Here is a 27,541-nt window from a genome sequence, read left to right as displayed (position 1 = left end):
GCCTGGTGGTGACAAAATCTCTAAGCATTTGCTTGTCTGTAAGGATTTTATTTCTCCTTCACTTATGAAACTTAGTTTTGTTGGATATGAAATTCTGGGGTGAAAATTCTTTTCTTTAAGAATGTTGAATATTGGCCCCCACTCTCTTCTGGCTTGAAGCGTTTCTACCTAGAGATCTGCTGTTAGTCTGATGGGCTTCCCTTTGTGTGTAACCTGACCTTTCTCTCTGGCTGTCCTTAACATTTCTTCCTTCATTTCAACTTTGGTGAATCTGACAATGATGTGTCTTGGAGTTGCTCTTCTCAAGGAGTATCTTTGTGGCATTCTCTGTACTTCCTGAATTTGAATGTTGGCCTGCCTTACTAGGTTAGGGAAGTTCTCCTGGATTTTATCCTGCAGAGTGTTTTCCAACTTGTTTCCATTTTCCCCATCACTTTCAGGCACACCAATCAGAGGCAGATTTCATCTTTTCATGTAACCCCATATTTCTTGGAGGCTTTGTTCATTCCTTTTTACTCTTTTTTCTCTACACTTCTCTTCTCACTTCATTTCATTCATTTGATCTTCAGTCGCTGATACATCTTTCTTCCAGTTGATCGAGTCAGTTACTGAAGCTTGTGCATTTGTCACGTAGTTCTCGTGTTATGGTTTTCATCTCTGTCAGTTCTTTTATAGTCTTCTCTGCATTGATTATTCTAGTTATCCATTCATCCATTCTTTTTTCAAGGTTTTTAGTTTCTTTGCACTGCTTACGTACTTCCTCCTTTAGCTCTGAGAAGTTTGATCAACTGAAGCCTTCTTCTCTCAACTCATCAAAGTCATTCTCCATCCAGCTTTGTTTCATTGCTGGCAATGAGCTGCATTCCTTTGGAGAGGGAGATGCGCTCTGATTTTTTGAATTTCCAGCTTTTCTGCACTGTTTTTCCCCATCTTTGTGGTTTCATCTGCTTTCGGTCTTTGATGATGGTGACGTACTGATGGGGTTTTGGTGTGGGTGTCGTTTCTGTTTGTTAGTTTTCCTTCTAACAGTCAGGACCCTCAGCTGTAGGTCTGTTGGAGTTCACTTTGAGGTCCACTCCAGACCCTGTTTGCTTGGGTATCAGCAGTGGAGGCTGCAGAAGATAGAATATTGCTGAACAGCAAGTGTTGCTGTCTGATTGTTGCTCTGGAAGCTTCGTCAAAGGGGTGTACCCCGCCGTGTAAGGTGTGAGGTGTCATCTGCACCTCAGTTGAAAATGCAGAAATCACCCATCTGTGTAGCTCAGGCTGTGAGCTGGAGGCTGGAGATGTTCTTATTCAGCCATCTTGGGCGCACCCACTTCTCAAATATATTTCTTATTGAAGGGGATGTTGTTTGCCTTGGACTTTGGTAATGTGCCCCAACTATAAGAGAGTTTCCTTAATAATTCTTCTCACCCATCCCTCTTGGAAATTGGGTTCGTGGATTTATTCTATATCTAACCAGCAAGTGAATCCTCTATTTGCTCTTCTCAGTTTGGAGAACCTTAAGCTAACCGTCTTTGAAAGATGGAAACCAGCGTGGAGGCCCTAGGAAAGGGGATGCCAGTGTGTCTTCTGACCTCTTTGGGGTCAGGAAAGGGGCCGAAGGAAAGCAACTGGCCCACTTCCACTCCGACCAGAGTCAGACCTAGGCAGAAGGTTCTACATGAAGTTTCCTATTCAGGGAGCAGATTTTGTTTTGTTTTGTTTTGTTCTTTTACAGTGAAATTGGAACGGTCCTGGGAAATTGGAACAGGTGTCCCCAGTCAAGAGACAGGTCTGTTTACCCAACTCTGTAGAGGGGCCCGGAGGGAGAGGAAGCATTGATACCAAGAAAACTAAAATTTTCTGATAAAGAGGTAGCCCCTGCAGGTTGGGGACCAGGAACTGGAGTACATGGACTGCCCTCTGACAGGTGGACACGAGGAGTGGGGCGGGTAGGCCAACGTACAGCTGGGAGATGGGAGTCCGAGGGAATTCTCTGGGTTACTTTTGGCAGCCCATAGGAAAGCAGGTGCTGCCCTGCCACTCGGACACCCTACTAAGCCAGCCGCCTGTGGGCCCCTCCGAGCGGGCTGAGGGGCAGAGGATCACTTTCCACTGACTCTCTGGGAGGAGAGAGGGAGATGCCAGAAGAGGCCAAGCGTGAGCCAGGGTAGCCAGGCTGGCCAGGCCCACCGGCAGCTCCAGCCCGGCGCCGGGGCACCCGCGCGGCCTCCAAACACCCGCAGGAGTTTTGCTCCCAAACGGCCCAGGAGGCAGCTGCTGGCGCGTCCTGCTCATGCCAGCCTGGAGGCTCCCAGCCTTGCTCCTCGCGGTCGGTCCTGAAACTGACGTGAAACCGATTTGGTGCAATGCGAATGAGCTCCTATCCGCAGCCTCCATCCCAGCTGCAGCCGCCCTTTGCCATAGCAAATGGCCCCCACCCCAGCCAGCGCTGTCACTGGCCACAGCTTGGGAAGGCTCCCCGCCCTGGGTGCCCTGCATCCTGCCGTCACGCACCCCCGCCCGCCCGGAGCTTCCACGCCAAGCAGGGTAGCCCGCTCCAGCCGGAGACAGGAAAGCCCTGGTGCCCCCAGACTTGGCTCTGCTTTCAGCTCTCTGAGGGGCTGGGCCTCTTGGCGCCCTGCACCTGCCCAGGGCTCGCACCTGCCCTCTCCGGGGCTCCAGGGGAGGTGACGGCAGCGGCCCGGCGCTCCTGGGAGGGGAGCTGGACATCCCCGAAGGCTGCACGTGGGAGGCGGGGAGATGCCGGCGCAAGGGGAGGGCGGGGAGCCCGTGGGATGGGGAGGAAGAAGAGGAGGAGCGAGCTGGAGGGAGCGCAGCGGGCGGCAGGGAGGGAGCGGGAGGGAGGCAAGAAAGTAGTAGAAAGTGAGGCTGGCAGGCGCCGGCAGGAAGTCTGTCCCCGAGAACAGCAGAAATAAGAGCCTGGGAGAGACCACGGTGGCGGCGGCGAGAGCCCAAGAGGAAACTGAAGAGGAGGAAGCTGCGCCGCAGCCCGAGGCGGCTCCCCCTCCGCAGTGCACCCCAGGCCGCCCCTCCGCGCGGTGTTAGTCGGCCACGGCCCGGGAGAATGGTGAGAGCAGCTCCTCCTAGAAAAAGCAGGCTGAAGACATCAAGATGACCTTGGAGTTCAAGGAGACCCTCGGAACGTAAGTGGCGACCCGGGAGGCGAGGGTGGATGTGGCGGCAGCGGGGGCTGCAGGAGCGGCTCAGGCTGCCGCCGCCGCTGCTGCCACCACCATCGCGGCAGGAACCCGGCACGTTGCCGCGTCCTCAGTGTCCCATTCTCGGCGCTACGGAGTTCCCTGGGCGCGCCCAACACGTGGGCCTGCGACCCCCGGGTGGGCGCCGTTCCTGGGAGGGGGAGGGGGCAGCGCCGGGCTGTCAGGGAGCAGCCCACAAGGGCGGGCGACTTCCCACTTCCCTTGACACCGCAGCCCTCTCCGCTCCCTTTTCCCCAAGTGTGGCTGTGGGCTGAGCATGTTGGGGATGGCTGTTTACCGGCTGTGTGGGTTTACTCGTCCTGTGCCTGGGCTCACCGCGTTGGGGAGACTTGGTCAAGAGAAGATCAGCCTCTAGTCATTCCCGTTTGTGTGCTTACATCATGTATTCCTACGGAATTGACATCTGCATGTACGAGATGTAGGCAAGACTTTGGGTGGCCACGGTAGGATGGAAGGGGAGGGCTTCGCAGTGCTCACGGTCACACGTGGGCAGAGCTTCACAGGAGGGTCTGTGCATTTCACGGGGGTTCCGCAGCAGGCGCCAGGGAGCGCGTCTCCAAGGGAGGGTCTGGGTGCGTCACTGAGCCGGCGGCTCTCTCCCGGGCTGCATTGAGTCCCATGCTGATGGCTGAGTCTCAAGAGAGCAGAAATAATCCGAAGTCAATTACAGGAATTCTCCAAGGATGTGCTGCTCAGCTTGGCTGCTGTTCCCTTTCTGCCCAGGAGTTGGGTCTTGTTTGCTTTGTTTTGGAGAGGCTCAGAATAGGTGGGGAGGCTCATAGTGAAAGAGAATCAGGACCTGCCGAATGATCTGAAGTTCGTTATTTTCTTCCCTCATACGACCAGTATTTGTTGTGCATTAGTATCTGTCAGTGTATGTGTATTCACGCACAGGTGAGCAGTCTGAAATACACATTTTGCAGGGGTTCATGGAGGTGTTGATTAGGCTGGGAAAAAAAGAGGAGGTATTTCATGGGATTAATCAGTGCGTTGTTGGGTGCTCTTTCTTTCCTTCCTTTTTTCTGTGTGCTTGTTTCTGTGCTTGGTCTGTTTTTCCAGCACCACATTACCCAGGTTGTTTTCATGTCCAGGCTCAGGGTCTGCTGCTGTTCAGTCATTTCCCCGTAATTACCCTCACGCCTCATGCAGATCTGCAGGGGGTCCCCCGAGAGAAGTTATGAAGGTGGTGTTCTCAGCCCTGCCTCTCGATTCCTGGGAAGGCGCACACTGAGGACTAAAGTGGGGTCTCCCTGCTATGGCTGCTGCCTTTCAGGGAGGACACCTATTTGCTGTCTTTGTTGGAATGAAAACAGAAAAAGGGGTAGCTTTTTAATAAAGAGGGGTTTGGGGTTGCCTCTCAGTGCAGCCAGGTAAGGGGTTAGTTTGGGTCAAAACTTTTGAAAATTGCCACTGAGGTTTATTCGGGTTTGGGGTTGTGATTCTGAGATGCTCAAGTTACTGAGAAACAAGAAAGCATGGCCTTTGCCTGTCATGCAGGACCTGCGCTGTGGCCACTGATGAGGGGAAGGGAGAGCGTGGGGACCCACCTGGTGTGAGTGCCTTTGTCTATGGCTTGTTCCCACCTGAGATCCCACACTGGCTTCCTGCCTGAAGCTTCTGGGTTACTGATACACTGTACCCTAACTGACTCCTGCAGCTGCACCTCTGCAGTGGCGGGGCTGCTGAGGCTTGGGGAGCTGTGGCTCCTGCTGGAGCACGGTGTTTGGAGATGACTGCATGTGGTTTCCACCTTGGGGAAAAATGGGGATTTTCCCTCTGGCAGAACAGTCTCTTGGACTCCAGCCATGTTCCCTGTGAGCTTTGGGAATGGGTCTCTCTTAGGGTCCCAAAGCATTACCTTCTGCCTGGGATGGAATTCTTTGCAAAGGAACTTCCCACTGTAGTGCTGGCAGAGGACCTAGAAGAGTGAAAGAGAAACATTGCGACGATCAAGTTGTTTTTACTCAACATAATAATCATGGTAATCATAGGTGGTATTCTGAAATGTATCCCCAGGACCAGGTGTTATTCTACATGCATTATGTGTATTAACTGATTTAAATCTCAGAGTAACCTTATGAGGTAGGTATTTACCATTATACCCAAATTGCTGATGAGAAAACTAAGGAGGCAGAGATATGTGAGCTGCCAAACCTTAGCAAGCTATTAAGTGGCAGAGCTGATATTCACAGATAGGCAGAGCAACTTTTGATTATTCATACAGGGTTGACATACTTTGTAGATTTTGTAACGGCAAATACTTAGTAAATAATTTGACTTAACTTTAGTATTTGGAAAACTAACTTCAATATTAATGTAAAGAAAAAAAACAACCCCATCAAAAAGTAGGCAAAGGATATGAACAGACACTTCTTAAAAGAAGACATTTATGCAGCCAACAGACACATGAAAAAATGCTCATCATTACTTGCCATCAGAGAAATGCAAATCAAAACCACAATGAGATACCATCTCACACCAGTTAGAATGGCAATCATTAAAAAGTCAGGAAACAACAGGTGCTGGAGAGGATGTGGAGAAATAGGAACACTTTTACACTGTTGGTGGGACTGTAAACTAGTTCAACCATTGTGGAAAACAGTGTGGCAATTCCTCAAGGATCTAAAACTAGAAATACCATTTGCGCAGCCATCCCATTACTGGGTATATACCCAAAGGATTATAAATGATGCTGCTATGAAGACACATGCACACGTATGTTTATTGCGGCACTATTCACAATAGCAAAGACTTGGAATCAACCCAGATGTCCATCAGTGACAGACTGGATTAAGAAAATGTGGCACATATACACCATGGAATACTATGCAGCCTTGAAAAAGGATGAGTTTGTGTCCTTTGTAGGGACATGGATGCAGCTGGAAACCATCATTCTCAGCAAACTATCACAAGAACAGAAAACCAAACACCACATGTTCTCACTCATAGGTGGGAACTGAACAATGAGATCAGTTGGACACAGGAAGGTTATCATCACACACCGGGAGGGATAGTATTAGGAGATATACCTAATGTAAATGACAAGTTAATGGGTGCAGCACACCAACATGGCACATGTATACATATGTAACAAACCTGCATGTTGTGCACATGTACCCTAGAACATAAAGTATAATAATAATAAAAGGAAAACATAATGGGCCGGGCGTGGTGGCTCACACCTGTAATCCCAGCACCTTCGGAAGCCAAGGCCAGTGGATCACTTGAAGTCAGGAGTTCGAGACCAGCCCGGCCAGCATGGTGAAACCTGGTCCCTACTAACAATACAAAAATTAGCCGGGTGTGGTGGTGCATGACTATAATTCCAGCCACTCGGGAGGCTGAGGCAGGAAAATCACTTGAACCTGGGAGGAGGAGGTTTCAGTGAACTGAGATTGCACCACTGCACTCCAGCCTGGGTGACAGAGCGAGGCTCAGTCTCAAAAAATACGTAAATAAATAAATAAGTAAGAAAACATAATGATGGCAATAATGATAGCATAATGTTATCAAAATTTGGAAGCATTTCAGAGCTTTTGGATTGCCATCATTTTGCCTCTGTGAACTTTTTAGAAGCGGTCCCCAGTTCAAGATGCCTGCTGTACCCTGGGCCACAACCAGTGACCTTGGCCTAAGTCTTAATGTGGAGGTGACTTCTGGTCCCTTCAGTGTGGATTTTGAGTCTAGACTCTTCTCTTGTTTTGAATGAAATCTAACACAAATGAAAGGCATCAACAATTGACCACTGCCATTCATTTCCAAAGTATGCTGCAGTTGCAATCACTTTGTTTGCCCCACTTTCACCATATGTCTTTAAGATACGAAGGTAAGAAAGCCTTGCAAGAAGCAGGGCTGTTAGCTCACAGTGTTCACATGTGTTTAAAATAAAGAATTGCAAAGGCTGGAGGAACACTCACTTTGCCAGACTTTGTAATCTGGTATCGACTGTCTTATCCAGGTATCTCACCTCATGGAACTGAGCATTTACTGTTGGAAGCTAAGGGGTCAGGATGTTTAGTGTGTGTGGTTAGAGGGACCTTGCTGGAGAGTGGGGGCCAAATGGGAGTGAAGGTTGGCCCAGGTGGGTGGAAAATGAGATTGAGGAAGCAAAATGCAGGACAAGAGAAAGGACTGAGCTTTGTGGTTTGGCCTGGGTTGTCTGATGCACCTCTGAGTCAGGTCTCAGGTAGAAAGCTTTCAACCTGTGCATTTCAGTCCAGCCTCCTACAAAAGGGAGTCCCAGAACATAACCATCTCTGAAAAAGGTGGTGAGACTTAATTATTGTTTATTAATCAACATGTTTTCAGACCCTTGGCATGCTGTGAGAGCAAATAAATGTTATATAATGGCAAATTAGGAGGAGTACATATTTCTGTTGGTGTATTTGCCAAGACTGTTCAGGCCATCTCTATTGTAGCTATCCTTCAGTGACTTCTGAAGCAAAAAAAAAAAAAAAAAAAAAAAAAAATCCCTAAAGTACTATTTGGAGGAGAAGTATATGGATGGGAGGAAAGCTTTCGTGTGGTGTCTAGGAAGTACCCCAGACTCATAGAAGTCACTTCTGCAGTTTTCATACTGTGAAATACTTGTGAATAGAAAGGCCTGAGTACTTGGCCCATTACAGAATGAGTCACCCAACAAACTTCATTTCCCCTGGAGTACATGAATGTGGCATGTCCTAGAAAATGTATCTCCATCTCAGTGGGGTATGAATAGGTGTTTTTCATATAGACTGAACATTTGAAATTGAAGTCGTTCCTGCCTGTAGATGGCTGGACAAGGCATTGTGGAAGATTTGAGACTGGGTTCCAGGTCTGGCTCAGCCCTGAGGGTTTTTGTGGCCTGTGGGCTGCTTGGACATTGACCTACATTACCTTCTCCCTGTCTCAGTTTCTTCATCTATAAACATCAAGGCTGGTTGGGGGAGTGGCGGACAGGCAGATGAGATAATTGTCTTTTTTCATTTGTTTGGTTTTTTTTGAGATAGAGTCTCATTCTATCTGCAGGCTGGAGTGCAATGGCACGATCTCGGCTCACTGCAACCTCCGCTTCCCGGGTTCAAGCAATTCTCCTGCCTCAGCCTCCCAAGTAGCTGGGACTACAGTCACGTGCCATTAATTTTTGTATTTTTACTAGAGACGGGGTTTCACCATGTTGGCTAGGATGGTCTCAATCAATCTCTTGGCCTTGTGATCCACCCGCATCAGCCTCCTAAAGTGCTAGGATTACAGGCGTGAGCCGCTGCGATCAGCCGAGATAATTTTCAAGTACCCTTGCAACCCCAAGATTTCGTAGCTCCCTGTGTAAGGAGGGCACTTGCTTTTATTCCCTAGGGGCTTTCCTTGTGTGACTAGGCACAGCTCATTTCTGTTTGGAGGATTTTTTTTTTGAGGCAGACCCTTATTCCATCACCCAGGCTGGAGTGCAGTGGAGCAATCATAGCTCACTGCAGCCTCAAACTCCTGGGCTCAAGCAATTCTCCTGCCTGAACCGTCTTTTCCCACTTATCTCATACTACACTACTTATTCTGAAATTGCCCAATCAATACAACTATGAAGGACACAGATGATTGGTTTGTCTGAAAGTCCAGATGGAAAACAGACTCAACTATCCTTTTTTGATGTTTGTGTGTACGTGTGTGTGTGCGTGTGTGTGTGTGTGTGCGCGCATACGTGTGTGTGTGCGTGTGTGCCTGTGCGTGTGCGTGCACGTGTGTGTGCATGTGTGCGTGTGTGTGTGTGTGTGTGTGTGTGGTGCGGGGGAGGACGCACAGAGATTCAAGGTGGTTTGCATACTTGGCTGGTGGATTTCATAGTCGTTTTTCTGGAGTTACTCAGAATTTGACAGTCTGAGAAGCATTTGGAAGAATGTTGCCGAGAGAAAATGAGAGGTGGGAAGCCCCTAGACTTCTCCCCAAGGGTATCCCCACTACAGTCTTCCTTAGATGTTTGGATTCCCCAGTCCTCTCGTTTTGAAGTGTGATAAAAATTCAGCCTCTCATACATTTAAAAATATCAGTTGAACACCTGCTATATTCTAGGCACCGAGGCAACGGCAGTGAAGAAATGAGAATGCCTGCTGTCCTGGAGCCACAGAAAATACAAGGGACAAAGAACAGAAAGGAACAGTACGTTAGAAGCTGCAGGTTAGGCAGGAACCTAGAGCCAAAGGGGATGTGTGGGGTGGGGCAATGGCAGCTTGAGGTGATGCTTGAATGCAGATCTAGAAAGAGCCATCTTGGGGCTGTCTGAACATAGACTCTTCTAGTCAAAGGCAACAGCAAGGGCAAGTACCTGATGCAGAAGCCTGCCTGGAATTTTTTTTTTTTTTTTTTTTTTTTTTTTGAGACAGGGTCTCAATCTGTCACCAGGCCACCAGGCCAGAGTGCAGTGGCATGATCATAGCTCACTGCAGCCTTGACCTGGGTTCCAGTGATCCTCCCCATTCAGTCTCCTGAGTCGCTGGTACTGCAGTCATGTATCACCACACCTGGCTGATTTTTTTTATTTTTGTAGAGATGAGATCTTGCCTTTTTGCCCAGGCTGGTCTTGAACTGAGCTCAAGCAATCCTCCCACCTCAGCTTCCCAAAATGCTGGGATTATAGGTGTGAGCCATCATGCCTGGCCATGCCTGGCATTTTTGAGGCCCAATAACTTCCAGGAGGCCATGCAGTCAAGGGGGAAGAATAAGGGGAGCTAAGGTGATAGAGAGATGTGGGGAGAGTGAGGGCAAGGGGTGTTGGGAGGGCAGGTTGACAGGGGCCTGATAGGCTGCAGTGAAGACTTTGGCTTTCACTCTAAGAGAAATGGGGAACCTGGAGGGTTTTAAGCAGAGGAGTAAGTTGATCTGATTTGTGCTTTTCATGATCCCTGGGGGGCTGTGTTTGGAACAGATGGTTAGGGTTCAAGGGCAGAAGAGGGGAGACCAGTTAGGCTCCTTCAGTGACCCACCTGAGAGGTAATGATGTTTAGAATTGGGAAGCAGCCATGGAGGTGGTGAGAAGTGGTTGGATTCTGGGTGTGTTTTATTTTTCTTGAGACGGAGTCCTGCTCTGTCACCATGCTGGAGTGCAGTGGTGTGATCTTGGCCCACTGCAATCTCTGCCTCCCAGGTTCAGGAGATTCTCCTGCCTCAGCCTCTCAAGTAGCTGGGATTACAGGTGTGTGCCACCACACCCAACTAGTTTTTGTATTCTTAATGTGTTGTGGGAAGTCAGGGACCTCAAATGGAGGGATGGGCTGAAGCCATGGCAGAAGAACATAAATTGTGAAGATTTCATGGACATTTATTAGTTCCCCAAATTAATACTTTCATAATTTCTTACGCCTGTCTTTACTGAAGTCTCTGAACATAAATTGTGAAGATTTCATGGACATTTATCCCTTTCCCAATCAATACTCTTGTGATTTCCTATGCTTGTCTTTACTTTAATCTCTTAATCCCATCATCTCCGTAAGCTGAGGATGTATGTCGCCTCAGGACCCTGTGATGATTGCGTTAACTACACAAATTGTTTGTAGAGCATGTGTGTTTGAAGAATATGAAATCTGGCCACCTTATGAACAGGATAACAGCGATTTTCAGGGAACAAGGGTGATAACTTTAAAGTTTGGCTGTCTGTGGGCCGAGCAGGATAGAGCCATATTTCTCTTATTACCAAAAACGGGTAGGAGAAATATCGCTGAATTCTTTCCCCAGTAAGGAATATTAATTAACAGCCCTGGGAAAAGAATGCATTCCCAGGGTGGGGCCTCTAAAATGGCCACCCTAGAAGTGTCTGCCTTTATGCAGATGTAGATAGGGATGAAACACGCCCTAGTCTCCTGCAGCACCCCCAGGCTTGCTAGGATTAGGAAATTCCAGCCTGGCAAATTCTAGTCAGTCCAGTTCTCTGCTCTTAAACCCTGTTAAAGTGTTTATCAATGACAGTGTGTACACAAAGGGACATGGAAGTTCATTAGTGATTCTAGTTTCGCCCTGACCTTGTGATCTCACCCTGACTTTCTGCCTTGTGATCTTTTGTTGCACTTGAAGCGTGTGATCTCTGTGACCCACACCCTATTCATACACTCCTTCCCTTTAGAAAATTGCTAGTAAAATCTTGCTGGTTTTATGGCTCAGGGGCATCACGGACCCTGCTGACATGTGATGTCTCCCCTGGACACAGCTTTAAAATTTCTCTCTTTTGTACTCTTTCCCTTTATTTCTCAGACCAGCCAACACTTAGGAAAAATAGAAAAGGACCCATGTTGAATTATCAGGGGTGGGTTCTCCCGATACAGTGGAGATGGAGTTTTACTGTGTTGGCCAGGATGGTCTCAATCTCCTGATGTCATGATCTGCCCGCCTCAGTCTCTTAAAGGGCTGGGATTACAAGCGTGAGCCACCATGGCCAGCCTGATTCTGTTTGTGTTTTAAAGGTGGAGCTGGTAGGAATTGCTGGTGGACTGGATGTGGGGTGTGAGATTCTCCAAGGAGTTAGGGTTGGAAGAACGGTTCATTTGGTGTTTTTCTTGTTTTCCCAAGAATTTTTGGAGCACCTGCTCTGTCTGCACAGTGGGGCTGCCCATGTGCTGAAAGGCTCTGGAAACAGTTTACAAGGCAAGCTCATAGCCTTGGGCTTCTGGGCTCCCCTGGGGAGGGATTTCTGAATTTGAAGGTGAAATTCTGGGAGGGAATTTCAGGTACCTTCTCTTCTGTCACAGTGGGAAACACCTATGATAGGCTGGAAATGTTAGCATTGGAAAGAGCTGTTTAATTCTCTGAAAGTGCTGTTTTCTGCCTTTAGAATTATCAATAGAAAGAGCTAGATCACTTTCACAGGTGGGCCTTTAACCTCTAACTGTCCAACTTGACTTGGGAATTTAAAGCCCAAACCCTTTCAGTGGGAAATATAATAAACACAAGAACTCTTACTACTCCTTTTCTTTGACGGGGTGTTTTATTCTTTTTTTTAATAAAAAGATTTTTTTTTTTTGAAACAAGGTCTTGCTCTGTCACACAGACTGGAGAATAGTGGTCTGATCATAACTCACTGCAGCCTTGAATTCGTGGGCTCAAGTGATCCTCCCATCTCAGCCTCCTGAGTAGCTGCAACTACAGGTCCATACCACCACGTCCGACTACTTTTATTTTTTGTAGAGGTGAGGTCACACTGTGTTGCCCAGACTGGTCTCCAACTCTTGGGCTCAAGCGATCCCGCCTGCCTTAGGCTTCCTAAGTGCTGAGATTATAGGTGCAAGCCACCGTGTCTGGCCTAAAAGTTTTTCTTTTTTTTTTTATTTGGAGACAGAGTCTCACTCTGTAACCCAGGCTGGAGTGTAGTGGCTTGATTTCAGCTCACTGCAGCCTCCATCTCCCAGGTTCAAGCGATTCTCCTGCCTCAGCCTCCCAAGTAGCTGAGACTACAGGCACACATCACCACACCCGGCTAATTATTGTATTTTTGTAGGGACGGGTTTCACCATGTTGGCCAGGCTGGTCTCGAACTCCTGAGCTCAGGCGATCCACCCGCCTTGGCCTCCCAAAATGCTGGGTTTACAGGTGTGAGCCACCGTGCCTGGCAAAAGTTTTTCTTGATTGAAAAAAGATAACAGGCTGGGCGCCATGGCTCACGCCTGTAATCCCAGCACTTCGGGAGGCTGAAGTGGGCTGATCATTTGAGATCAGGAGTTCGAGACTAGCCTGGCCAACATGGTGAAACCCCATCTCTACTAAAAACACAAAAATTAACCTGGCATGGTGGCATGTGCCTGTAGTCCTAGCTACTTGGGAGGCTGAGGTAAGAGAATCACTTGAACACGGGAGGTGGAGATTGCAGTGAGCTGAGATCGTGCCACTGCACTCCAGTCTGAATGACAGAGTGAGACTCCATCTCAAAAAAAAAAAAAAAATATATAGAAAACAAATTTCAGTGTCTTTATTGATGAGTAAAATGAGATTTGGAAATGGGAGTTTTGGATAGAGCCTATTCCCAGAGAAGCTAATGATGATTGTGTCTCAAGTGCAAATTTCTAGTTCAAACTTGGCAACTGAATGCACAGTAATTATGTTTGGCTGGTGCCAGGTGGACATTTGTGTGTTCTCAGGGGAGACTGAGACTTTATGTGTGTTGAGACTTTATTTGGCTGGGTCTCTGTAAATCTCTTTAATCTTTCCTTTCCCCGTATAAATCTCCTTAAATCCCCTTCAATTTCTCTCCTCCTGGTTCTCCTCCTGTCTCCTCTGGGAGGGCTTAGGTTCAGCAGAGAGTTGTCACATTACTGGTCAACTTGCCCACTGGAGATTTGTTTCTGTTTTTTTTTTTTTTTTTTTTGAGACGGAGTCTCACTCTGTCACCCAACCTGGAGTACAGTGGTGAGATCTCGGCTCACTGCAACCTCCACCTCCCAGGTTCAAGCGATTCTCCTGCCTCAGCCTTCTGAGTAGGTGAGACTACAGGTGCATGTGACCATGCCTGGCTAATTAAATTAGTATTTTTTGTAGAGATGGTGTTTCAACATGTTGCCCGGGCTGGTCTTGAACTCCTGACACCAAGTGATCTGCCAACCTTGGCCTCCCAAAGTGGTGGGATTACAGGCATGAGCCACTGTGCTTGACCATTATGTTTCTGTAATTAATGAAGGATCTGCTTATAGGCAGCCACCATGAAACCTGGTGCCCAAGTCAGCAGACCTAAATTATTTTCCTGATGCAAGATGGCCAATTCCATGCTTATTTAGTCCAGGAGGACACATAGACTCTGGGAAAGATTCCAGCATGATCTCGGTTCATGTTGGCTATGCCCCTTTGACTTTCTGTGGTGAGGGAGATCTCTTTTTCTTTGGGCTAGGTTTTGATTAGCACTCACTTGATTTCCCTCCCTTCCTTCCTTCCTTCCTTCCTTCCTTCCTTCCTTCCTCCCTCCCTCCCTCCCTCCCTCCCTCCCTCCTTCCCTTTCTTCCTCCCTCCCTCCCTCCCTCCCTCCCTCCCTCCCTCCCTCCCTCCTTCCTTCCTTCCTTCCTTCCTTCCTTCCTTCCTTCCTTCCTTCCCTCTTTTGTTTTCTTTTTTTTGGCTTATTATGCAGTGTATTGAGTATTCAGGCTCCAGTTAGATAAAAGGCAACCTCAAAATGCATGCCAAAGGTAAAGTTCATTCCACCACAAACCAACTTCATTTTATATCTTCAGCTATCTGTTCTCTGTGTCTCGTGCTGTTTTTCCAGATCTTTCAGCAGGACTTAGAAATGGGGAGATTCCAGCCTGGAGTACTGGCTCACACTTGTCATCCCAGCACTTTGGGAGGACGAGGCAGGAGGATCGCTTAAGGCTGGGAGGTTGAGGCTGCAGTGAGCTATGATGGTGCCACTACACTCCAGCCTGGGTGACAGAGAGAGACCGTGTCCCCAAAAAGAAAGAAAAGAAAAAGAAATGGGGGACCAGGTGCACTGACTCACACCTATAACCGTAGAAAGACTTTGGGAGGCTGAGGTGGGTGGATCACCTGAGGTCAGGGGTTCAAGACCAGCCTGGCCAACATGTTAAAACACTCTCTCCACTAAAAACACAAAAATCAGCTGGCATGGTGGTGCATGTCTGTAATCCCAGCTACTCAGGAGGCTGAGGGACGAGAAACACTTGAACCCAGGAGGCGGAGGTTGCAGTAAGCTGAGACTGTGCCACTGCACTCCAGCCTGGGTGACAGAGTGAGACTGTCTTAAAAAAAAAAAAAAAAAAAAAAAAAGAGAGAGAGAGAAAGAAAAAAGAAATGGGGGATTCTGTCTCCTGGTTAACACTGAACCTTGAGGGCAAGCCTTTTATAGGGTGTATTTGCTGAGGCCAGGTAGAGGAGGAAATGTAACATAATCAAAACATCATTCTGGTGCAGGCATTCATAGCTCAGTGCCTCTGGATAGATTACTTAATCTCTCTGAGTTTCAGAGGGAGATAAGAGTTGCTGCCTCGTGGGATTGTTGTAAGGATTCAGTGACATATGTGAGGTACCTGGCACATAACTGGGACTGAATATACAGTAACTGTCATCAAGCTGTAGTTGCCTCCAGCAGCTGAGGTTGACTTTCCTTGGATATTTGCAGCCACTGCACTACTGCACTCCAGCCTCAGTGACAGAGTAAGACTCCATCTCAAAAAAAAAAAAAAAAAAAAAAAAGAAAAGAAAGCAAACTTCAGTGTCCTTATTGATGAGTGAAATGAGATTTGGAAATGGGAATTCTGGATAGAGCCTATTCCCAAAGAAGCTAATGACTTGAGAAGATGTATAAATACGTCGAAACAGGTTGAGAGGCTGCCAGTTATTTACTATGTAAATGACTTTTAGGAAATAACTTTTTCTCAATACTTAATTAGCATTTGAATGGGAAGCAGAAGGGAGAAGAAGTAATTTCATTCCTGGGAGGCTGACATGGTTTGCACACTGGAGAGTTGAGTGCCACAAACTGGGGAGTTGAGGGCTGAGTGAGGCAAGATGGAAATGATGCATTGGGGCTTTGGGGCAAAGGACCTGCAAGCCAACCAACCTACATCAACTATTGTAAAATTGGGCCCTAAACTGTCCTGGGCTCTGGAAAGGGAGGCTGCCTCTCCAATCCTTCCTTCCTCCTCCAGGGCCAGGTCAGGACTGCACATACCATCACAGCTCTGCCATGGACGCCAGGGCTTCTTTCATTCTGTTTTTGAGATGGAGTCTCACTCTATTGCCCAGGCTGCAGTGCAGTGGTGTGATCTCGGCTCACTGCAACCTCTGCCTCCCGGGTTCAAGCGATTCTCCTGCCTCAGCCTCCCGAGTAGCTAGGATTAAAGGTGCCCGCCACCACACCTGGCTAATTTTTGTATTTTTGGTACAGATGGTGTTTCACCATCTTGGCCAGGCTGGCCTTGAACTCCTGATCTCATGATCCACCTGCCTCAGCCTCCCAAAGTGCTGGGATTATAGGCGTAAGCCACTGCGCCCTGCATAATTTTTGTATTTTTAGTAGACACGGGGTTTCATGTTGGCCAGACTGGTCTCAAACTCCTGACCTCATGATCCACCCACCTTGGCCTCCCAAAGTGCTGGAATTACAGGCATGAGCACTGTGCCTGGCCTGCAAGGGCTTCTTAAGGTCAGAATAGGATTCAGGTCACCATGAAAAATTCCACTTCTGTCAGAAAATATGCCTCAAACAACAACAATAACAACAAGTTTTTAGTGATCTCTTGGGACACACTTTGCATATAAGTTGGAGACAGCCTGTATTTGGCAATAACGTATAAAAATTATGCTCCTTGGATTTTTTTGGTGTGTGTTAGCATAGTCAGTGAAAGTGGAGTTTGTGGTCCTAGTTGTGATGGACAAACAATGTTGGCTTTCTGTGACCGTTTCATCTTCTTTGACAAATGGAAATATTATTTGATATAGTAACAAGACTTAATATTTGACTGTTTTTTTTGTTTGTTTGTTTGTTTTTTTGAGGTGGAGTCTTGCTGTGTCACCCAGGCTGGAGTGCAGTGGCACTATCTCTGCTCACTGCAACCTCCGCCTCCTGGGTTCAAGTGATTCTCCTGCCTCAGCCTCCCAACTAGCTGGGATTACAGGCTCCCACCACTATGACCAGCTAATTTTTGTATTTTTAGTAGAGACAAGGGTTTCATCATGTTGGCCAGGCTGGTCTCAAACTCCTGATCTCAAATGATCCCGCCTGCCTCAGCATCCCAAAGTGCTGGGATTACAGACATGAGCCATTGTGTCTGGCCTATTTGACTTCTTTTTAAAAATTGTGGTTAAAAATACATAGCATAGACTGGGTGTGGTGGCTCATGCCTATAATCCCAGCACTTTGGGAGGCAGAGGCAGGTGGATCAAGAGGTCAGGAGTTCAAGACCAGCCTGGCCAAGATGGTGAAACCCCCATCTCTACTAAAAATGCAAAAAATAGCCGTGTGTGGTGGCAGGTGCTTGTAATCCCAGCTAGTTAGGAGGCTGAGGAAAGAGAATTGCTTGAACCTGGGAGGTGGAGGTTGCAGTGAGCCGAGATCATGTCCCTGCACTCCAGCCTGGATGATAGAGTGAGACTCATCTCAAAAAAAAAAATAAATAAATAAACAAACACATAGCCTAAAACTGGCCATCGTAACCATGTTTAAGTGTGCAGTTCTGTGATGTTAAGTACATTTATAGCATTGTCCAAACATCACCACGATCCATCTCCAGAACTCTTTCATCTTTCCACACTGAACCTGTACCCATGAAACACTAACTCCCCATTCCCTCCTCCCTGACCCTCTGATACACACCATTCTGCTATCTGTCTCAATGAATTTGGCTACTTTACATACCACATTTAAGTAGAATCATGTGATACAGTCATCCCTTGGTATCTTCAGGGGATTGGTTCCAGAATCCCCTGCCACAGATAACAAAATTTTAGGATGCTCTAGTTTCTGATATAAAATGGTGTAGTGTTTGCATATACATTTTGCACATTTTCCTATGTACTTTTTTTGTTTTGTTTTGTTTTGTTTTTGAGATGGAGTCTCGCTGTGTTGCCTAGGCTGGAGTGTAGTGGTATAATCTCAGCTCCCTGCAACTTCCCCCTCCCAGATTCTAGCAATTCTCCTGCCTTAGACTCCAGAATAGCTGAGATTACAGGTGCCCAGCACAATGCCTGACTAATTTTTGTATTTTTAGTACGTATGAGGTTTCACCATGTTGGCCAGGCTGGTCTCGAACTCCTGACCTCTGGTGATCTGCCCTCCTCAGCCTCCTTTCTCATGTCCTTTAAATCATCTCTAGATTACTTGTAATACCTAATATAATGTGAATGTTATGTAAATAGTTGTTATACTGTATTCTTTAGAGAATAGTGACAAAAAAGGCTGTATATGTTCAGTACAGCACAGCACAATTTTTTCCCTAAGTTATTCGTTTGTTTGTTTTTGGAGTTTTGAGGCAGAGTTTCCCTCTGTTGCCCAGGCTGGAGTGCAGTGGCACGATTTTGGCTCACTGGAGCCTCCACCTCCCTGGTTCAAGTGATTCCCCTGCCTCAGTCTCCCCCGTAGCTGGGGTCACAGGTGTTAGCCACCACACCTGGCTGATTTTTGTTTATTCATTCATGTGTTAATGGACACAGGTTGCTTCCACCTCTTGGTTGTTGTGAATTGTACTGCTGTGAACATTGGTGCACAAATGTCTGAGCCCCTGCCTCCAGTTCTTTCGGGTTTATGGCCAGAAGTGGAATTGTTGGATCAGATGGTCATTCCATGTTTCATTTTTGGAGGACGCGCCAAACAGTTTTCCACAGCTGCTTGGTGTTTTGCAGTTTGCAATGTGGTTTTTGCATCCATGATTCCTTCTGACTCTTAGTGAGTGAGCAGCAATTACTGACCTCATTTAACAGATAAGGACATGTAGGGTCAGGGAGGTTAAATGACTCAGGTGAAGAGGTTACTAAGGGGCACGTGGAAAGTTAAGGCATCTCCTGATTTCAGTTCTTTTTCTTTTTTTTTTGAGATGGAGCCTGGCTCTGTCACCCAGGCTGGAGAGCATTGGTGCTATCTCGGCCCACTGCAACCTCCACCTTCTGGGTTCAAGCAATTCTCCTGCCTTGGCCCCCCAAGCTGGGATTACAGGTGCCCGCCATCACACCTGGCTAATTTTTTGTATTTTTAGTAGAGAAGGGGTTTCACCGTGTTAGCCAGGCTGGTCTTGAACCCCTAACCTAAGGTGATCGACCCACCTTGGCCTCCTAAAGTGCTGGGATTACAGGAATGAGCCACCGTACCAGACTGTCATTTTCATTTTATCAGGCTGCTAACAAGCTGGAGTTGATGGGATAGAGAAGTACTGACTGATATTTAAAAAAGCAAAACTTCACTCTCTGTGCGTGCATGTGTTACAGTATGGGAAGGAGGCCATTGGAGTCAGTTGCGTGCTGATAAACTGGCCTTGGTGGGAGGGAAGTTCTGATTTGTAGCACTTGCTGATTTATGTGGTGTAAATACTCCCACCTGGTCCGATTCCAAGCTTCCCATGGTTTAACAACCTACTTGCAAAATTTCGGACTTAGGTAGGCTCTTAGGAGTTGCTGGGAGGTGCCTGTGGCATACCATTGAAGGAAGTGAAGGTCAGGAGGTCTGGGTTTGAGCCCTAGCTCTGCCATTTAAGAACTGTGGCATCTTGGTTGCATCCTCTCTTTTTTTTTTTTTTTTTTTTTTTTTGAGACGGAGTCTCACTCTGTCACCCAGGCAGGATTTCAGTGATGCGATCCTGACTCTCTGCAACCTCCGCCTTTCAGGTTCAAGTGATTCTTCTGCCTCAGGCTCCTGAGTAGCTGGGATTACAGGTATACACCACTATGCCTGGCTAATTTTGTATTTTCAGTAGAGATGGGTTTTCACCATGTTGGCCAGGCTGTTCTTGAATTCCTAATCTCAAATGATCCGCCCACCTCAGCCTCCCAAAGTGCTGAGATTACAAGTGTGAGCCGCTGTACCCAGCTTATCCTCTCTGAATTGTGATGACCTTGTTGGTCAAATGGGGATAATGACACCTGCTTACATTATAGACTTTTTATAAGTCCCAAATGAAATAAGGAATGTGTGATGCTTGGCATTTATTATAGTAAAAGCCTAACATTAATATATACAGGAGGAATTATGATGTTATGAAGATTATAGCTTTAAAAATGTTTCCTTCTCGGCTGGGCCCAGTGGCTCATGCCTGTAATCCTAGCACTTTGGGAGGCTGAAGCGGGCCTATCACTTGAAGTCAGGAGTTCCAGACCAGCCTGGCCAACATGGTGAAACCCCGTCTCTACTAAAAATACAAAAAATTAGCCAGGCGTGGTGGCGCACACTTGTAATCCCAGCTACTTGGGAGTCTGAGGTGGGAGAATCTCTGGAACCTGGGATCTGGAGGTTGCAGTGAGCAGAGATTGCGCCACTGCACTCCAGTCTGGGTGACAGAGTGAGACTCCACCTCAAAAACAAAAAAATGTTTCCTTCTCCTCAGCATCAGTGTCACATTCATCTCTTGAAACCTAGTTTTTATCTTTCGGGCAGGCTTCCTGTAGAAGTTGGGTCATACGTTGACCTTGAATCTGAAAGTTATCAACGCAAACCCCAAAGTTTTATAGTCTATTTTCTCTGGCTCTATTTCAGTGTTGTTATATTGTTTTCATTTTCAGTTCTTAAGCGATTGGTGCCTTAAGAAAAACTTGAAATGAGAGCAGCAACATGTCATCCTCGTTGATAATTTGAAAAATATGGAAGAATATAAAGAAGGCTGTTGGGGTGGCCACATCCAATACCAGGCCATGGGGACTATGAAGTCCGGTAGAGTCAAAGAAACGAGACAAGAATGCATAAAGTGGTACTGGGGGCCAACGCTAGTGTGGAGGCTGCGAAGGCCCTGAGCTCTGGGAGCCCACGCTATTTATTGGTGATCAAGGAGGCAGGTGGTGAGGATGTGGGGATTGAAAGGAAGCAGTGCATCAAGCGCGTGAGCTGTAGCTGTGATGGTTTAGCATTTCCTTTGAAGCATATGGAACGTGTTCTGCTACTTAAGATAATGGGAAACATGTTCTTCTAGTTTAAGATACAATCACTTTATGAACCTGGGAGTGCTAGAAGCAAGGAGCCAGCAAGTCTAGACACATTCCAGAGACCAGGTTGTATACCCTGAGCCCTGGATTCCATCCAAGCCACGAGGAGTTTTATGCCCTGGGCTTAGATTGTGGTGTGGCGGGGCAGCCTTCCACCCTTTGGCACAGAGCTTGGTATTCCAAAGGCCACAAGGGGTTTTAGACCCTGGCCCCTGGACATGTTCCAAGACTCTTTTACATTATGTCAGACAAGCAAGCCCTGCCTCAGCTTCTCCCCAACACTCAGCTTTACCCCAGCAGAAGACAATAAGAATCAGTTGTTGGGCTGGGTGTGGTGGCTCATGCCTGTAATCCCAGCACTTTGGGAGGCCAAGGGGGGGTGGATCACTTGAGGCCAGGAGTTTGAGACCAGCCTGGCCAACATAGTGAAACCCCATCTCTACTAAAAATACAAAAAAAAAAAAAAAAAAAAAACTAACCAGGCCTGGTAGCACATACCTGTAATCCTGGCTACTCAGAAGACTGAGGCAGGGGAATCGCTTGAACCTGGGAGGCGGGGGTTGCAATGAGCTGAGATTGTGTAACTGTACTCCAGCCTGGGTGACAGAGCAACACTCTGTCTTAAAAAAAAAAAAAAAGAATCAATCATTAGCTAGATGGATCCTGGTCAGTCAGTCCTTCAGGGGGATGGGGGAGAGATCTTGGGAGAGACCCCAGAGATTAGTGGTGGGGCTGGGCCTGTGGGGGTGGGACAGTGGTTCTATACTAACTGAAGGTATTTTCATATTTTCTCAGGTGGTGTGCCTGAATCACAGTGCACCTGTTGAGAATTGGCTGTGGATTTAGGGGTGGCTTTGTCCCCTGTAATTATGGTCTTTGTGAGCACTGTGGGTGTCAGGCTTGCAGTGTGTCAGTATTTTGTGGCAGTGATGGTGGTGGTGATGGCTTGCTTGGCTTATTCTGATGATCACCATCTCTATCCTCATGACCACTTCTAAATGCATCCCCAGAATCAGCAGTGGAACAGATCCTGTTGCCAAGATGAGACCTGACTTCACAGACTTCCAGAGAGCTAATTATACTTGTGAGAAAAAGGAGATAAAAAATATTCATATTCAATTGTGGCTGACACTCCCTGCTTAGGGTAAGACACGGGAAACCAGCTTCTCAGTTGGTTGTGACATAAAATAAATACTGTTACAGGCACAGTCCTGCCTTCTGCTAAGCTGCAGATGCCTCAAACCTTGAAGCCAACCCCTCTTTAGAACACAGTCTTTGGAAGTTCTTGAGGTTAGAACAGCAGTCTTCAACCTTTGTGGCAGCAGGGACCAGTTTTGTGGAAGACAGTTTTTCCATGGACCAGGGGCAGGGGGGATGGTTTTGGGATGATTCAGGCGCATTACATTTATCATACACTTTATTTCCATTATTATTACATTGTAATATCTACTGATAATTCTACAAGCCCTGAGCTTGTTTTCCTGCAACTAGATGGTCCCGCCTGGGGGTGATGGGGGACAGTGATGGATCATCAGGCATTAGATCCTCATAAGGAGCATGCAATCTAGATCCCTGTCTTGCGCAGTTCACAATAGGGCTTGTGTTCTAGTGAGAATCTAATGTTACTGCTGATTGAATGGGAGGTGGAGCTCAGGCAGCAATGCGAGTGATAGGGGGGCATCTGTAAATACAAATGCACCTTTGCTTGGTTGCCAGCTGCTCACCTCCTGTTTTGTGGCCCAGTTCCTAACAGGCCACAGACTGGTACTGGGCCACAGCCTGGTGGCTGGGGACCCCTGGTTTAGAAGGTAAGGTTTTTGGGGCCAGGTGCGGTGGCTCATGCCTGTAATTTCAGCACTTTGGGAGGCCAGAGCAGGTGGATCACTTAGGTCAGGAGTTTGAGACCAGCCTGGCCAACATGGTGAAACCTCGTCTCTAGTAAAATTACAAAAATTAGCCAGGCATGATGGTGGGCACCTGTAATCCCAGCTACGCAGGAGGCAGGGGCAGGAGAATCACTTGAACCTGGGAGGTGAAGGTTGCAGTGAGTCAAGATTGCACCACTGTACTCCAGCCTGGGTGACAGAGCAAGACTCTGTCTCAAAAATAAAATAAAATGTTTGTTGTCTGGGCACAGTGGCTCATGCCTGTACTCCAAGCTACTTGGGAGGCTGAAGCAGGAGGTTCACTTGAGGCCAGGAGTTCCAGGTTCCTGGGAGATGGCACACTTCCAGGCTCTAGTGGGCCATGATGGCATCACTGTACTCCAGCCTAGGTGAAACAGCAAGACCCTATTAAAAAAAAAAAAAAAAAGTTTGTTGGGTGAATGAATGGATAAGTGGAAGGAAAGGAGCGTAGGCTTTGATTAGATTCATGGAGTTCAAATCCTAACTGTGTCATTCAGGAGCTATGAGACCTTGGGCGAGTTACATCATCTGAGTTTCTCTTCTCTCATATTTTAGTGGGGGTAACAGTATCTACCTTTCTACCTTGTTGTGAGGTTTTGTTGCAATAACAAGGATAATAATAAGGATTATAGTCCGGGCACAGTGGCTCACACCTGTAATCCTAGCACTTTGGGATGCCCAAGTCACACTAATGCACTCCAGCGTGGGTGGCAGAGTAAGACCCTGCCTCAAAAAAAAAAAAAAAAAAAAAAGGATTATAACATCTTCTGTAACATATGTTGCATATTACAGGTGCTAAACGGAAGGGCATTGACTTTAATTTTTTTGTTTGTTTTTTTGGAGACAGAGTCTTGCTCTATTGCCAGGCTGGAGTGCAGTGGCATGATCTTGGGTCACTGCATCCTCTGCCTCCGGGTTAAAGCGATTCTCCTGCCTCAGCCTCCCAAGTAGCTGGGGCTACAAGTGCCCGCCACCACATTCAGCTAATTTTTTGTATTTTAGTAGAGATGAGGTTTCACCCTGTTGGCCAGGATGGTCTCAATCTCCTGACATTGTGATCTGTCCGCCTCTGTCTCCCAAAGTGCTGGGATTACAGGCATAAGCCACCACACCTGGCCAACTTTAATTTTTTAAGCAGATGGGTGTTACACCGCATCATGTGATTGACTTCAGTAAAAACACCTCTTTGTGATGCCTTCAGGAATACCATTACAAATTTGTTTCTTTGACCTACAGCGTTTTCTGAAATATAAGATATTAGACACTACTAGCTATGTATAGATCATTGTAAACTAATTTATCTTTTGTAAGAATGAGCTGGGAGAAAGGGATGGGAGAGAGATCTTGAAATCACACAGGGTTAGACTAGAATTAAAGGGTGGCAGTCATGTTGATTGTGCCAAAGAGGAGGTCAGAGGCTGGTAAAGTCAGTCAGAGTCATAGCATTCATTCATTCATTTGTTCGTTTGTTTGTTCATTCAACAGTTTTGAAGACTTACTATGTGAGAAATGCACAGTATTATTTTATTATGTGAAATATCTTTGGCCTCTTTCCCTTGTGCTTTTACAATAAGCCACTTAAAATGTTATCTGGAAATAAATAAGACAATTTTTAAATGTCCTAAATTAAATAATAATAAAATGAGTCATTTGGTTTGGAAATGGGTTTAGTTGAAGGGATTTGAAATGTAGCAAAAGCACTGGAAATCTCTCCTGGGAACTAAAAGACGCCGCATATGATTAATTGCTTACAATGGCAGATTTAAAAGGAAGCAAAGAAAAGTAAACTTTCCCAAATGTATTGTCTGGGCAAATGGATAACACTCTTCAACAGTGGCTGCCTTAGAGGCACTGCAATCCACCCAGAAAGGTCTTGTAGGTCTGGTGGCCCAAGACTCAACCGAAAAGCACCTGCTTGGTTTCAAATGTTTGGGGTTCAGCAAACGTCACATTCATTCAATGGGAGCTCATTCCTCTCTTGTCAGGAATCTTTAGGCATTGGAATTTATCTCCAAGTGATTCATGCCTATTTCATGCCAGCAGCCAGAGCAAGATGCTAGGAAGTCAGGCTAGCATTCAAGAGGCCTGGGCTCCAATTTTGATTTTCCCTAAACAGCAATGTGACTAAGTCAGGCCTCCACTCTTAAATGAAGGTCATATCTCATAGGCTTTTATGGAGATCAAATTAGGTAATGATTGTGTTACTAAATCTAGTTGACCAATAAGATTTAAAAGTGATTATATCCCCCATGGAATTTGGAAATTGTTTTTTGCAAAAGACCTAAGGTGTCAAATATTTCACATCTCCACATAAAATTAGATCATGTGATGCATATTTAACATATCCTCACATTAAATGAAAGGCAGTATTTGTTACAATCCAAACAAATAAACAACAAAACAAACATATGCCGTGACCAGGGTTCTAGTATTGAAACCTACTAAAAGAACTGTATCTGAAATTGTTCCACATCCATCTAGGCTTTTTGAATATGAGGGGCATTATGTCAGGGAGCACAATACGTTATAAGAAGAACTTGGTAAAATTTTCTTGAATTTTCAGTTTTACTCAAATATTTAAGTGGAAACATTTCAGTATTAAAACTAGGAAATACATGTTATGTAATAGAAATCTATATCTTCAGGGAATTTTGAGAGATGACGTGAACCTGCAAAGAAATGAGATTGTGATGAATGGCTTTTTTTGCTACAAAGTTATGCTGGGGTTCTTGACTCACTTTCTTCTACCGAGAGCTATTTTTTTTTCTTTTTTTTTTTGAGATGGAGTTTCGCTCTTGTTGCCCAGGCTGGAGTGCAACGGTGCAATCTCGGCTCACCACAACCGCTGCCTCCCGGGTTCAAGCTATTCTCCTGCCTCAGTCTTCCCAGTAGCTGGGATTACAGGCACGTGCCACCACGCCCAGCTAATTTTGTATTTTGTTGGAGACGGGGTTTCTCCATGTTGGTCAGGCTGGCCTTGAACTATCGACCTCAGGTGATCTGCCCGTCTAGGCCTCCCAATGTGCTGGGATTACAGGTGTGAGCCACCGCGGCTGGCCTCTCAGAGCTATTTTTATAAAGTCATTGTAATTATGGCATTGGGAAAGAGGATCAGATTTGGATTCAGCTGGCCAGGCTCAAATCTTGGCTTCACCACTTGCTACTTTTGACTTCAAGTAAATGACATAACCTCTCTGTGCCTATCGCCTCATATGTAAAGTTGGGATAATACTACCTGTGCTATGGAATGGTTGTGAAGATTTAATTAAATAATGGAAAAATAGCACTTGTCACAAGCCTTGCTACACATAAAAGTATAAAAGCTCATTAAATATTATCTTCATTGTCATTATTGTCAGGGAGATAAAAGTCTGAGTGGAAATTCTGGAACACTTATTTTTTTCCTTTCAATTTTCATGAAATAATAGACAAAAGTTTTCTACTAACTAGGAATTATATGGTCTCAGGTAGAAATGAATGGCCCATCCAGAGGGTTTAGTGGAAGAGAGTTCAATGGTTCAATAAAGAGGCTATTTTGAGACAGGTGCTCAGAGTTAAGGGCGCCAGGGTGGGCAAAGCAGCAGCTCCAGGAGAGCAGTCATGGGAAGCCATTGCCATCCTCAGACTTGTGATGGCTGACTTGAGGCCTCAGCTTGACTGCATTCAGGGACATTGCAATAGCTGAATGCAATAGTAGAGCATTAGTTATTATCAGCCCTTCCGACGACACGCAGCCCATTCCTTTTCTGCTAAAAGGGAAACCCAGGTGGTTTTGCTTTTGATTTTAATGCTTGGGCTGCCCAGGTGTATCTGTGAGAGTATTTCTCAGAAAAGATTGGCCTGTGAGTCGGCGAACTGACTGGAGAATCTCCACCCTCAATGCAGGCAGGCACCCTTTAATCAGCTGGGGACCTGGAGGGAACAAAAAGGTAGAGGAAGGGCAAATTCCTTTTCTCTCTCTTTTGGAGCCAGAATGTTCTTCTCCTGCCCTTGGGTGTCAGAAAGCTAGGTTCTCCAGCTTTTGAACTCTGGGATTTGCACCAGAGCTCGCCCCCGCAACCCCGACCACCCCAGGTTCTTAGGCTTTTGGCCTTGAAATGAAAGTTATGCCATCAGCTTATTTATTTGTAAGGCCTTGGGACTTGAACTGTGCCACATCATCAGCTTTCCAGATTCTCCAGTTCAGACGACCCTTTGTGGAACTTGTCAGCCTCTGTAATCATGTGAGTCAATTTTCCTAATAAATCCCTCTCACGTCTCTCTCTCTCCCTTCCTCCATCTCCCCTCCCCTCGTGTACACACCCCCCACCCCCCATCCCATGATAGGCCCCAGTGTGTGATGTTCCCCTTCCCAAGTCCAAGTGATCTCATTGTTCAGTTCCCACCTATGAGTGAGAACATGCGGTGTTTGGTTTTCTGTTCTCGTGATAGTTTGCTAAGAATGATGGTTTCCAGCTGCATCCATGTCCCTACAAAGGACACAAACTCATCCTGTTTTATGGCTGCATAGTATTCCATGGTGTATATGTGCCACATCTTCTTAATCCAGTCTGCCACTGATGGATATTTGGGTTGATTCCAAGTCTTTGCTATTGTGAATAGTGCCGCAATAAACATACGTGTGCATGTGTCTTTATAGCAGCATGATTTATAATCCTTTGGGTATATACCCAGTAATGGGATGGCTGGGTCATATGGTACTTCTAGTTCTAGATCCTTGAGGAATCGCCATACTGTTTTCCATAATGGTTGAACTAGTTTACAATCCCACCAACAGTGTAAAAGTGTTCCTATTTCTCCACATCCTCTCCAGCACCTGTTGTTTCC

The 27,541-nt window shown here is 46.4% G+C and overlaps 1 protein-coding gene across 7 annotated transcripts in view; it reads left to right on the top strand.

Annotated features, from left to right (window-relative positions):
• Nucleotides 1–2,863: 2,863 nt before the first annotated feature.
• LOC135965066 (uncharacterized) overlaps nt 2,864–27,541 on the top strand; it is a 78,828-nt gene continuing 54,150 nt past the window's right edge. For 6 of the 7 annotated variants that reach the window (XR_012417229.1, XM_065520546.2, XM_065520545.2 and 3 more), the window contains exon 1: nt 2,864–3,152. Coding sequence is in view for 1 of the 7 variants with exons in the window: in XM_065520549.2 (XP_065376621.1) it covers nt 3,121–3,152 (32 nt within the window). In the remaining 6 variants the exon portion in view is untranslated. Of the gene's footprint in view, nt 3,153–21,602; nt 21,671–21,817; nt 21,952–27,541 lie in introns of all 7 variants that reach the window. The other variant, XM_065520544.2, reaches the window with a different exon arrangement.

Source organism: Macaca fascicularis, chromosome 9, assembly GCF_037993035.2.
Source record: "Macaca fascicularis isolate 582-1 chromosome 9, T2T-MFA8v1.1".
Lineage (NCBI taxonomy): Eukaryota > Metazoa > Chordata > Mammalia > Primates > Cercopithecidae > Macaca > Macaca fascicularis.
This window is presented reverse-complemented; position numbering and strand designations above follow the sequence as displayed.